General features: G+C 46.0%; 1 protein-coding gene across 2 annotated transcripts in view; it reads right to left on the reverse strand.

The window, feature by feature from the left end:
• Positions 1 to 9,300, reverse strand: part of CYBRD1 (cytochrome b reductase 1) — a 36,282-nt gene extending 26,982 nt beyond the window's left edge. Inside the window, exon 1 of one of the 2 annotated variants that reach the window (XM_024765705.1) lies at positions 8,839 to 9,300. In XM_024765705.1, the coding sequence (XP_024621473.1) occupies positions 8,839 to 9,109 (271 nt within the window). In that variant the 5' untranslated portion in view covers positions 9,110 to 9,300. The remainder of the gene's footprint in view (positions 1 to 8,838) is intronic. The other variant, XM_024765707.1, reaches the window with a different exon arrangement.
• Between the last annotated feature and the right edge of the window lie 4,874 nt (positions 9,301 to 14,174).

The following is a 14,174-nucleotide window of genomic DNA, read 5'->3' on the forward strand; positions in this document are numbered from 1 at the left end:
GGGAGGGAGGGAGGGAGGGAGGGAGGGAGGGAGGAAGGAAGGAAGGAAGGAAGGAAGGAAGGAAAGAAAGGGAAAAGAAATCAATACCTGTGTACAATTATTCTTTCAACAATGAAGGGAAAAAAGAAGTAACTTGAATTGAATTGAATTATTTAGAAATTTTCTCAGTTCCTAGCAGCATAATCAACTCAGGAATATGTGAAATATATATTCTCCAAGATGTAATCTCTGGTTTGACACCAACTTTCTATCCATATACCATTACAAAACTATCCACATATACAAATTTGTCTCATCGCAGACAATGCAAATTTAGAATTTGTCAAAGTGAATGTGGGGAGAAGGGCACTTGGAGGGAGGGAAATGTCCCCACACATAGAAAACAATTTGACTCCAGTTCTTCTGTGTTTAAATCTTGTGATTTACAAAGGTAGGAGTACGTCAGTCTTGTTCACTGTCAGATCCCAGCATTTAGCACAGAGCCTAGCACATAGTAGGAATTCAGTAAGTATGTGTTGAATATACAAATCTTGATAAAGTACAGTAATTTAATATTTCCCAGAAAATGAGCAGATCCTCTTTTAAAACGCACAAATCGGGCTTCCCTGGTGGCGCAGTGGTTGAGAGTCCGCCTGCCAATGCAGGGGACACAGGTTCGTGCCCCAGTCCGGGAAGATCTCTACATGCCGCGGAGCGGCTGGGCCCATGAGCCATGGCCGCTGAGCCTCCGCGTCCGGAGCCTGTGCTCCGCAACGGGAGACACCACAACAGTGAGAGGCCCACGTACCAAAACAAACAAACAAACAAATAAAAACGCACAAATCAAAACCTCAACTGCTGACCCAAGTGTTAGTTCATATAAAACCAAACAGTTGGGCTTCCCTGGTGGCGCAGTGGTTAAGATCCCTCCTGCCAATGCAGGGGACACGGGTTCGAGCCCTAATCCGGGAAGATCCCACATGTCACAGAGCAACTAAGCACGTGTGCCACAGTTACTGAGCCTGCTCTCTAGAGCCTGTGAGCCACAACTACTGAGCCTGCATGCCACAACTACTGAGCCCATGCACCACAACAACTGAAGACCACGCGCCTAGAGCCTGTGTTACTCAACAAGAGAAGCCACCACAATAGAAGCTTACGCACTGCAATGAAGAGCAGCCCCCGCTTGCAGCAACTAGAGAAAGCCTGCACGCAGCTACGAAGACCCAACGCAGCCAAAAATAAATAAAAATAAATTTATATTTTAAAAAATGGTCCTTTCAAGTAAGTAAAAAGTATTCTGCACTCGGCCCCACCTAATAGCTTTAGGTAAGCTTTAAGTGAACCCCAAAATAAAATAAGAGTAAGTTATTGAGACTGAAGTACACTGGAATTTTAAGACACTTATAAAGTCTACTTAAATATGGTGTGCCCATTACACTTTTCTTAACACTCTGAATAACGTATTACTTTGACCTCCTTGGTAGTATGTTCTGAGCACAATTATCAAGATTTACAACTTATTTCCCTGTGCACCTAAGAATTCACCTGACACAGTCCAAAGGACCTGAAGTTTAAATGTAAAAGCAGAGAATCCTCTTTAAATACACTTCTTGAAAAGATTCCTGCAGTGGCTACCAAAGAGAATCTGAGCTCTGAAGCATGCCTGTGCTCTCAGACTGTCTCACAGCATGAATACCATGAAACTGAAAACCTTTGGAGAATCCAAATGAAAGAAGTGATCTGGATGATTTGGAAGATTTGTTTTAGCAACTTGGCACTAGAAGCATCTCTTTGAAGTGACTAAAACTCTCACAAAGGCACCTACTTGGTACGAAATAGTGTATGAAAAGAGAAAAATTCAATTAATTGGCTAGACGTTTACAAATACCCAGAAACACCAGCTATATTTTCTTATGCCTCATATCAATATTATGACATTAGAACTAGTATTGGCTCTGATATCATTGGTGGTCTAACCCTGGTTAGGCATTTGATCTCTAAAATTAGGAGTTGAAATTCAAGTCTTAGACAGCTCTAAATATTTAGGGCTTAGGTTTTCTAAAAGAAAACCATAACTTGCCTCTAACAAACTCAAATGAGAACAACTTGTAGATAGGGCTACATCTTACTCATTTATTTTACACTGTCTGGCATACAGTAAGTGCTTAATAAATGCATGCTAATTAAATAAATAGGATAATATATGAAGAAATCGAATGAATAAATGAATGAACAGACTTAGAAAAGTACAGCTGGGACTTCCCTGGTGGAGCAGTGGTTAAGAATCCGCCTGCCAATGCAGGGGACACGGGTTCAAGCCCTGGTCCGGGAAGATCCCACATGCTGCAGAGCAACGAAGCCCGTGTGCCACAACTACTGAGCCTGCGCCCTAGAGCCTGCGAGCCACAACTACTGAGCCCGCATGCCACAACTACTGAGCCCGCATGCCACAACTACTGAAGTCCACGCGCCTAGAGTCCATGCTCCACAACAAGAGAAGCACCGCAGCGAAGAGTAGCCACTGCTCACCGCAACTAGAGAAAGCCCATGCCCAGCAACGAAGACCCAACACAGCCAAAAATAATTAATTAATTAATTAAAAGAAAAGTACAGCTGAAGTCTGCAGTCATTTCAAAGCCTGTTTTGATCTTTTAAGAAAGTTTCTATAGGAAGAAAAACAGTTATAACAAATATTTCTGGTTTATCTTTCTTAAAAGGGAAGATTGTTCTACTCTTTAAGGGAAAAAGTTTAAAACCCCACCAAGTCAAGATAGAAAACTCTAGAAGTCACTGGAAGATATATACTGGATTTGGTCCACAGATGTGTTTTGTTTGATCAGCACGATTTGGGGGTTATATTTTGGTTTTGTGGCTTGTTTACTTTTAGACTGAACCAGTTTTTTAAAATCTAGATTCTCCTGGATAATGAGAAACTCTGGTCACTGTGGGCATCCCCACATAGCCACAATCTGCTGGAGCTAAGAGGTTCCTATTTTGCCAGGAGTAGGCAATCTCCGATTCTCTACCTATACCCTGCTGCACGAGGATCTGACCTTTGGTCATATGCGCTAGTAAACAGAGAGGTTTCTCACCAATGTTATTGGGCAACACTGCTTATAATAAAATTGGCCTCTGATTGGTAAACTGTGTTCGGACTGGGAAGAACAACAAAAAGTCTGTAAAAACCGAATGAAAATACCATACTTTGGGCTTCCCAGAGTGCAGTGGTAACTGTTATATCCTGTATTGGTTTCCTAGGGCTACCATAACAAAGTACCCAAAACTGAGTGACTTAAAACAACAGAAATGTATTCTCTCACAATTCTGGAGACCAGAAGTCTAAAATCAAGGTATTGGCAAGACTGGTTCCTTCAGGAGGCTCTGAGCGAGAATCCATTCCATAACTCTCTCCTCGCTTCTGGTAGCTGCCAGCAATACTTGGTATTCCTTGACTTGTAGACAGATCACTCCAATCTCTGCCTCCATCTTCACATGGCCTCCCCTCTGTGTGTCTGTGCCTCAAATCTCCTTCTTTTTTCTCTTATAAGGACACCAGTTATTGGACTTAGGGCCCATCCTGAATCCAGGCTGATCTCATCTTGAGATCCTTAATTACATCGGCAAAGACTCTAAAGCCCTATTCACAGGTCATTGAGATTAGGACTTGAACATATCTTTTGGGAGCCACTGTTCAACTCACTATATATCTTTTTCAGGAATAAGAAAACCAGGTCCATAGAGTATTTGCAAGAGATACACAACTAAGTTTGTGCGCCACAACTACTGAGCCTGTGCTCTAGAGCCCATGAGCCGCAACTACTGAGCCCACATGCCTCAACTACTGAAGCCCACACACCTAGAGCCCGTGCTCTGCAACAAGAGAAGCCACCGCAATGAAAATCCCGTGCACTGCAACGAGCAGTGGCCCCTGCTCACCACAACTAGAGAAAGCCCGTGCGCAGCAACGAAGACCCAACGCAGCCAAAAATAAATTAATTAATCTTTTTAAAAAGATGACAGAAATTATAACACATTGAAAATAATCCAATGGGGGAGAAACTTGATGCACAAGGAAAAGGGGAGAATTGATGGAGTGAGAAGGCACAGGTGGTAGGCAATTCTAATGAGGCAGTAACATTCTAATGAGCTTGAGGCCTTTAGAGTAGAGATGCGCTTCCAATATAACATGATGCCCATTCTCCCCTGAGGCTGACTAAAGCAGTGCTTCCAAAGCAGCTGTAAACAGCAGAATCACTGAGGGGAAGGGAGGGCACTTTTTCTTTGGATGCTACTATTATCACCACAAATGAGTGGCTGTAAAATTGCATTTTGTTACTAACAATTGGCGATGGTACTGAAATAATCACTCATTCATTCAACAACTATTTACTGGCCTACTTTGTGCCAGTTCCAGGTGTTATTCTAGATGCTGGGGATACAACAGTGAGCAAAATAATCATGTCTAAAACATTTTTATTAGATGTATTACAAAGAGATCTGCATGTACTTATTTATAACCAAAAAAAACGTGCTTGTGGTTGTCTTGAATTGTGTCTTGAAATGTACTTGGGGTTGTCTTGAATTGTTGTCTTGAGTTGTGTCTTTATGCTTTTAAAAACCCCCGTTTCTTTATGAATGACAGGTTTAATTATCTATGGTGTCCCAAAGGCTGGTTTTGGAGTAGGTATTTGGGGCACTTTCTCCATTCTATTCTTTGCCAGGTTTTACCCCAAGAGCCTTTCCAAATATATTTAAGTGGTCTTCGAATTTGGTCACTTTTAGATACATTAATAGGATATCCCATTTGCCTTTTAAGAACTACCCTTAATTTCTTTTTGTTATTCTTTTAAATGTGACTTAAATGAAGTTATATTCTCTCACAAAACCAACCTGAGATCATTATACTATTGAATTTCTCTTCCTTCAGTTTATACAGTCAAAAGAGTTCTACATGTGGAAAAGTAAGGCGTATATAATTGCTGAGGCTTCTTTTCACTAAATTTATATACTTGAATTTTCTACCTTTTACTAAAGAACACATTCCACCTTGCTGAACCTTTTAAAAGATCAACAGCCACTTTGAGAGCATTTATTTGTTTCAGTCTTTTCTGTGGCCTTTTCAAGTTTTGTTTCTCTGATTTCCTGGCAGTATACTTATTTCATGGGAAACAGTCCTTTGAGAGAAGCACAAAGCTCTTCTAAAAGTTCTCTTTGAAACTTCCTCATTCATGTTTGCTGGATTTCCTACTAGTTTAAAATTTTATTTCAGTTTTAACTATCCTGTAGTCTCTTACACTTTATTTTAGAACACATATATTTTCCAAAAGACACATAGATATTTATTTTGTAACTTCTATGTTACCCTTGTTTTCTTCAGAGCTTACTTCTTAAAGGTGTTTCAGAGGACACATATTCTCACATAGTTTTAAATATCATTTACTGTTTGCATTTGTAAAGCATTTTATGCTTAGAGTAAAAACTGTACTTTGGCCTTCCCTCCTCATCGCTGAACATTTGTGTATCACAGAGCTCAATTACATCATGTTCACTATTAGAGATCTGAAATAACATAGCCTAAAAATTTGCTCCCTGAAGCAATTATACACAGTAAAAAAGCTTTTATAACATGGCTAGTCTGTAACACGTGTGTTTCCCCCGCCTATGAATTCAACTATTTACTCCTAGTCCTTCTACTGGAGGCTTCCTACTGCTGGATGTGAGGACATGCAGGTGGGCCAAGACTTGCAAGAACTCATGAGTGCTATGCACGTGCCTATATGTATGAGAAAGCTTACGTGCATGTCAATTAAATGTGTCACCTACATAGAGAACAGACTTGTGGTTGCCAAGGGGGATGGGAGGTGGGGGAGGGACGGATTGGGAGTTTGGGGTTAGCAGACGCAAACTATTACATATAGAATGGATAAACAAGGTCCTACTGTGAACTATATTTGATATCCTGTGATAAACCATAATGGAAAAGAATATGAAGAAGAATGTACACATGTATTCCTGAATCACTTTGCTGTACAGCAGAAATTAACACAACATTGTAAATCAACTATACTTCAATAAAATAAATTTTAAAAATAAGTGTGTCATCTGATTAAAGTGCTTTTCATATCTGGAATCCAAATAGTAAACAGGATGGGTAATGTTGACAGGACAAACATTCTAAAACTAATACAAATACAGGAGTTAAGCTTAAGTAAAAGCAGCAGATGAAAATTTCCAAAATATCCATGTACATATTTTTGCTCCAAAGTGAATATAAACAGATTAAGAAAAGTCCAAGGTTTAGACAAATTATAAATTATTTTAGGAAAACTGTAATGGACTCTAACATGAAGGGAAAGTTTCAAAGTGTATTTTACATGAAGCTTTTTGCTTCTCAAACAGAATATCTTACAGAAAATAAGCGTATTGCCATAAAAGCAGAGAAATGAACCTTGAAAATAAAGCCCCTGAAAACACACTACTTCTGTGTAGTAGTGCTACACAGAAGTAGCACCTGCTCTGTGCCTCAGTTTACTTTTTTTTTTTTTTTTTTTTTTTTCGTACAGGCTCTGGACGCGCAGGCCCAGCGTCCCTGGCTCACGGACCCAGCCACTCCGCGGCATGTGGGATCTTCCCAGACCGGGGCACGAACCCGTGTCCCCTACATCGGCAGGCGGACTCTCAACCACTGCGCCACCAGGGAAGCCCAGTTTACCCTTATATATCTGTGAAATAGTGCACTTAGTGCACTAAGTAAATGTTAGAGCGTCTCCTCTTTAGAAGTCAAGAAACAAGTATTATCACCTGTGTTTCCCTTACCCTCCATGGTAAGGAGATATTCTAGCCCCTCCGGAAAGTTTCTTAGTATTAGAAGCTGCTCTGAGGAGTTGGTTTGAAGAGATGAAGAGACTGTTCCTACTGCTTACTGCAAACAAAAGGTGTTGACAGCTCTGGCCAAACTTAAGGGCTCCACCACAAAGGAAAGAGTGCTTCTGCCAACAGCGACTTTGGAACTTGAGTATGTTTTTCTCATTTTAGTTTAGTAGCAAAATACGCAACGAATAACTTAGCCAGCCAGTGGTACTCACACCCGGGTGCCATCTCACACCAGGGAAGCCTCAGAACCACAGCTGGGCCTTGGCAACAGCTTCCAGTACCTCCCAGAGTGGGAGGATGCCAGCCACACCAGCCACACTGGCCAAGGCTGCTGCCCACGTTTTAAATGGAAACAAAAATCTTTTCTTTAGAAAGGAGGTAGGCACTTTTTTGTTCTCTTCTTTGTTTGTGGAAAGTTAAATACTGGTGGCAAAAAGGCAGCTTGCTCAGAGGCAAGGCTAGAGGTTTTGGCTGGTGGGCACCTCCTTCCCAAGTCCTTTCCACTCCTCTCCATTACTTTCTACGACATAACTCCAGTCCGCTACTTTCTGCCTTGTTCTAAATACTTTCTCTGCCAAGGCCTTGACTTCACTTTTTGGAAAGTGGTTACAAACAAATGGCGCTTGCACCACTCGCTAGAGGTTCCTCCAGCTCAACAGCAGCTGAAGGAAAGGAAGCTGTCAGGACATTGTGAGCAGCACTAGACAAAGACAACAAAACCGGACACTGACGGAGAGAGGAGGTAAGGGGGGAAATGGGTGAAGGTGGTCAAAAGGTACAACCTTCCAGTTATAAGTCGTGGGGATGTAATGCACAGAATGATGGCGGCAGTTAATAATACTATACTGTAGATTTGAACATTGCTAAAGAGACTAGATCTTAAAAGTTCTCATCCCAAGGGGGGAAAAAATTGTAACTACGTGAGGTGATGGATGTTAATTAGACATTTCCACATATAATCATGTTACACACCTGAAACTAATATATCAATTATATCTCAAAAACAAGAACAAAAACTGCCATCCGCTGAGCGCTCCCTCCGTGCCAGCCTCATCCCAGAGGCTGCAGGCCGAGGCAGCAAACCCCAAAGATGTTCCAAGCAGAAGCATCTCTCCCAGCCCAGCAGCCGCGGGGCCCCCTCGGGCATCTCTGGCCCCGCATTCCGGGCTAGCGCCCAACAGGAAGCCCCGCAGGGGAACTTTCTCTGGGCAGCAGCCACAAAAACAAGTCGGGCTCCAGACTGTCCAATAACCAGGCAGGGCAGCGAAACACCCTTCAGAGTCTTGGCAGCTTCTCGGCTCGACTGCGTTTAACGCTCTAGGAGTGAAACCAGAGCTGATGCTTCCTTCACTCACCCCCGCTACCCGTTGACGGGCCCCTTCGCTCAGGGCTGAGGATGAGACAAGAAGCAAATTCTCGCCCCTCCATTCCCACCGCCACCCCCCCGCCCCCGTTGCCTTCCTCTCCTAACCCGCAGCCTTGAAGCAAGTTCAACGAAAGGCGTCGCCTAAAGAGATCTCCGCGCCTGTGATGGCGCAGGCTCGGTCCACAGGGGGCGATTCTCGGGGGCTCGTGGGCTGCCGGGCCGCACCACGCTCCCGCATCTCTCCTCCGCTCCCGCGTTTGGTGTCGTCTGGTATCGCGTCGCAACCACTCGCAGCAAAGAGTTACTAACCAAGCCGGGCTAGCGCGCCCGGCCAGCCCTCCGCGCCGCGTCAGTGCCCAGCCGACCCCGCCACGCGTCTCACCGCGAACCCCGGCCCCGCGCGCTCCGCCCCAGCGCTCGCCCAAGTCGGCCCGGCCCGCGGCCCCCGGGCCTCGGAGCCCGCCCACCTCCCTCCAGCGCCGCGCCCCGCCGACTCCGCTCCCGGGCCGCCGCGCGCTGCTCCCTCACCCCCTCCCTCGCCCAACCCCACTCGGTTGGAACTCGGTCGGGAACTCCCGGCCCCTGCCTCCCCGCCTCCTCCCAGGAGGTGCCAGTACCGATGCCCTGGATGAAGACGAAGCCGGTGACCACGAGTACAGGGTGCCAGTTAAACTCGAGCGCGGTCCCGTCCCAGCCGAGCCCCTCCCGGTAGTGGAGGACCCAAATGAGGGTGAAGATCACAGACAGGAAGCCGACGAGCAGCGCCGACACCAGCAGCCCCAGGAAGCCCCTGTAGCCCTCCATGGCCATCAGCGCCCCATACTCCGCGCGGTGGTAGCCACAGGAACTCCGCGAAGCGGCGGCGGAGGCCTCTAAGTACTGGCACATCAGCGGGACGCGTCGTCAACTTCTAGGAGCGCCCGGGGGAGGGGCTTTCTCGCTTGCCTGTCTGGGAGGCGGGGCCTCCAGGGGGCGGGCAGCTGGCCGGTGTTCAGAGACTAGCCCCACCCTCGGGCTCTAGTGACCGCCCAGAGCTCTCGCTGCGGGGTGGCCGCCCCTGGCCCGGCGTCCGTGCTTGCGGAGAGCTCGAATAACCGATCTGGTTACTTGTTGAGAGCGAGAGTGCTGAGGGTTCCGTACCCACCACTTTCTTTTAGCTCTTCCCGTGTCTCTTTCCTTATATGAGGGGAGGCAGTGGTGCGCACTCTCGGTTAACAGAAGAGAGGGGTCCGTTGGGTGGCTTTGTGTGTGTGATTTTGACTAACGAAGCCTCATGAGCCGCAGTTCTAGAGGACTGGCTGTCTTTGATGCCAAGGAGGCAACTGTGGGACTGTGTGGACCTGGCCTTACCTAGCAAGGAAACTACTGGCAGTGTGCACTTAAGAGGGAGAAGGCAGATACCTCCTGGACCCTGGACTTGTCCGTATGTGATAAAAACGGATCTTAAAAGTGCTACCTGCTCAAACCTATTTGAACTAAAGCCCCACCCTGGTGGAGTGAAGCTCACTCACTCCCTGCCTTCTTTCCAACATTAAGTTTACCCTTCTCCATTGGACAAGAAAAGTGTCAGTGTTATCAACTGCTGTTAAAGAAAATGGGGCTCTGGCTGTTAGGGCTCCTAGAATGCACTTGGGAACGTTCACTTCTAGCTCTCTCCTGTAGCTCACCTCCAAGGACTAGTTTACCAAATTGTCATCTTGCCATTTTGAAAGGCCTTAGAATATGCAGGAGATGTATGGGAGTGATTTTCAATGGAAAAGACAGGTTTTAGGCAAGGAAGTAGGAGTGTCAAGCACTGGTAGTGGGGCAAGATTGAGGTCTAAGAGTAAGGGGCTGCAGACTTCACTGATGTCACTATTTCTCCCTTGTTGGTAAAAAGAAAGGGAGAAAAAGAAAGAGAGTAAACAAGTGGAAAAGAAGGACCCCTACCCACAGTATAAGGCTTTCTATGGTCTGGCCCTGATGTCCATGGCTTCTCTCCCAACTCCTCACCACTCCCTACCCATGTCCCTGCCTCTAAAACTGTCCAACCCCATCTCCACCAAGAAACCTTCCCTGAGTCTGCCTATGCCCCTATTTTACACTTCTACCCACCTCCCCATCCAGTGCCTCTCTGCATCACTTATCAAGATGTGATATAACCATCTGTTCCTGTGGCTGTCTCCACTCCCCAGACAGCCTCCTTGAGATTAGTAACTGTCTAATTTATCATTTTATTCTTCCTTGAAATATAGTAGCTACTCAGTAAATATTGGGAGAAGAATGGGACTGAGTGTGTCAGTCAGGGTGCTGGCAGGAAACAGATGGCTCGTTCCAGTTGGGCAATTTTATAACGAACAGGGCTACTTACAAAGTTGTGGGCAGGGTGTGGGAAACCACAAGGGTTTTGCAGTGCCCAGGCCTGAATGGGAGAGGGTTACTGAAATCCAGAGAGAGAAAGAGAGACAGACGAGAGAGAGAGAGAGAGAGAGAGAGAGAGAGAGAGAGAGAGAGAGAGAGAGAGAGAGAAGTGTAAAAAGGGCAGGCTGACTGAGGCTATGGCCTTGAGTTGAGGGATGCAGTCAGCTGGCAGGGACCCCACAGGGAGGAAGAATGGGAGACAGCATGAATATTCCAGCCTTACTCTCTTCCCCTCCAATCTCCTGCCTGGTCCCAAATGGCTGAAGCTAATCTGAAACCCAGAGGGAAGATGATGTAGCCCATATAGGTCAGCCTCCAGGACACAGCAGAGTGGAGAAGGGTGAGAGTAGATCCATAGGAATAAACAGACACTATCACTGAATCTTCCAGTTTTATTTTTTCAGACCTTTTGGGTTCCTGAGTGCTACAAAGATTCCCTGTTTAATTTTATGCTGTTTCTCTTCCTCTTCGACCTTTAACTAGTAATTCTTTAACAACAATATCATTGTGTCCCTATTCTTCTCCCTAAAAGTATCTAGTTCTTGTCCCCAGGTAACTTCTTCACCCCCTTAGCCCAACACCTTCACTCCACTCTCGAGTTGATTTTACTCTGCAGCAGCAGCAAAGAAGAATCTGTGGGATTCCAGACTCCATTTAACAAAACACCTCAGGAGAATGAAAACATGGCCAAATAGTATGGATGATGTTGAATCATCTTGAAGTTACCAGCTAAACTGAGAAAAATTTCAACTTTTAAGTTGTCCTTTAAGGACCTAACTTTGATAAAACTTGTCACTTGAAAGAGGAAACTTTTTAATAAAGTTTGTTGTGGCTTGGTATTAACAACTTTTAAAAACAGATTTGTTATATGTTTCCCTCAGGGGGTGGTAAATAATTTGCCACCAAAGTACTTACTCAGATACTTTGTGAAGTACTTTGTAAAGTTTACAAAGTTACTTTACTCAAGTACTTTTTACATCAATGCTATCAAAGGGCTGCCTGATGTGTGGGGATGGGGTAGGGCATTGAACAAGATAGCCTTCTGAAAAACCTATGATTCTAGAAACATGTATACATTGGCACAGATTTTTATTGTCCCTGACAGACACAAAACGCAGAGTGAGGAGAGTTGCGAAGGGCCAGGGAGAGAAAATCTAAACCCCACTCATCAAGAGATCAGGAACCAGGGGCCCTGTTTGCCATTGATCTGCTGATCTTCCACGAGGCAGTGTTGCATTTCTTTGGCACGTACAGAAGTCCAGTATTCTAATGTAAAGTCTAATAAGTTGTACTTAGTGGTTTGCTGTCTGGAGTAAGTGGGCCATTTTTTAAACATTCAAATGTTGACTGTGTGTTGGTTACTCTGTTTGCCCCTCCACTCTCCACCCTTCTTGGTCTTGCCCTGTGCACTGACAGACTCTAGTCCTCTGGCTTCCAATTGACTTTGGTCAATGGGTGGTGCTGGAAGGTCAGAGCAGGAAGAAAGAGGAGTCATCGATCTATTTATCCCACCATGCCCCCTTGCCAGACCATGGTTTTTGTTTTGTTTTGTTTTGTTGCGCTACGCGGGCCTCTCACTGTTGTGAGAGCGCAGGCTCCGGACGCGCAGGCTCAGCGGCCGTGGCTCACGGGCCCGGCCGCTCCGCGGCATGTGGGATCTTCCCGGACCGGAGCACGAACCCGTGTTCCCTGCATCGGCAGGCGGACTCTCAACCACTGCGCCACCAGGGAAGCCCTGCCAAACCATGGATTTTACAGTGGTTGTGTTCCTCTTTTGGAGGAACACATGGGGACTTTTGAGTGTCCCCTCTTCCCCAGCTACAGCTCCCCCTGGGACCAGTAACACCATGCCCACTCCCTTCTACAGGCCTGCGTGTGGTATCGGCTGCCGGCTCGTACTTGTCCTTGGTCCTCACCATTCCTTGTGGGGTTCGTAATCCAAACAGACAGAAGAGTCTGTTTGCACCCCTGTAAATAGTCCGCTTATTAAACGCTCTTGAATGAAAGACTTTGTGCAAACCAGCTGTTTCCTGCAGGACCGTGACAGAGACAAGTGGAAAAATACTCTTGCCTAATACTACTGTTTCCCCAGCCTTGTCTGTGCCTTCTTAGGACATACTATGAAAGGAGGAATATATGAAGCAAGAAAAAAATCACAAGCAGAAGTGAGTTCACACATCTTCCTCTCTTCTCTTCTACTAGACCAGAGATTTGAGGATCAGAAAGCGCTCTCAGATGACTAAGATAAAGTGACTCACAGCTCACGCCATGACTCATGCTGTAATCCAAGCCCTGGCAGTGCTCAAAGGCTCCTTAGGGAAAGAAAACAAGGGTTACAGTTTTGAAAAGAACACAAATCCACGTTAATGGGAGGAATATCCTTTCCTCCTGTGTTGTCTTCAGGGCAAAACCCAAATGTCTGCTTTGCTGAGGTGTTTCTCCTCCGAGGGAACTGCTGAGGAGATTGGCCCCCCGCTCTGGCGGTGGAGCCCACCTCTACCACTTCCCTCACCTGAGGCTCCCAGAGTCCAGCCGCCCTAAGAGGGCAGCAAGGAAAGATTTCATCTGTATCTGGCACAGCCTGAGGAGCCCCAGTGTGAGAAGAGGCAGGAAGTAACTCTCTTCCAGACTTTACCAGACTAGGGACACCATCCCCTGCCCCATCACTACAGGGCCAGGTGCCAGCCAACTGAGGACACCCCTACAAGCAGAGCCCGCCGACATTATTCAAACTATCCAATGGTAAGTTTGTTCCACCTGCTTATCTTGCTTCGCCCATTCTTTCCCTTGAAAACCACAACAAAAACTGCCCGCAGTTCCCTCCTCTGCCTGCTCATCTCGCTGTGGTGCTTCCCTGTGTGGCCCTGTGTGGCCCTGTATGGCGTGCTGTGCCTCTTGCTCCTAGGGCACTGTGAATACAAGAAAATAACTTCTTCCTTCGTGGCAGTCATTTTTGTGTCTGTGTGTCCTACTACACCTGCTCAAAACAAATCCCAGCACATTTTTAGAACACAGACCTTGGAAGAACAGCAACAAATAAAACCAAATCCTCACCCTGAAGGAGTTTATGTTTTAACCTTGGCTTTATAAATTTGCGTGGGGAGGAGGGCTCTAGAATAAAGAGAACCTAGGTGGAATCAAGCCCCTTTCCTTTCTTCTTCACCTGGTTATTTCCTGCTGACCTATGGAATAAAGGTGGGAGATGAAAATTGGGGAATTGAGGAATTAATCCTATTTCTCTTCTGTCTGGATGAATGCCTGAGCTAAATGCCACTCCTAATGTCTGGGCTGAGTAGATAGGGCCATTGTAATTTTATCTTGCCAGATGATTAGAGAGATGCAAGATGATTAGGAAGAGATACGAATCTCTTTCCTAAGTGCTTCCTGTTTCTCCAAAGTCAAATGGGATGATGATGGAAGCGATTTCAAAAATTAAGTAGGGGGCTTCCCTGGTGGCGCAGTGGTTGAGAGTCCGCCTGCCGATGCAGGGGACGCGGGTTCGTGCCCTGGTCCGGGAAGATCCCACATGCCACGGAGCGGCTGGGCCCGTGAG

Source organism: Neophocaena asiaeorientalis, unplaced genomic scaffold (genome assembly GCF_003031525.2).
Source record: "Neophocaena asiaeorientalis asiaeorientalis breed wild unplaced genomic scaffold, Neophocaena_asiaeorientalis_V1.1 scaffold721, whole genome shotgun sequence".
Classification (NCBI taxonomy): Eukaryota; Metazoa; Chordata; class Mammalia; order Artiodactyla; family Phocoenidae; genus Neophocaena; species Neophocaena asiaeorientalis.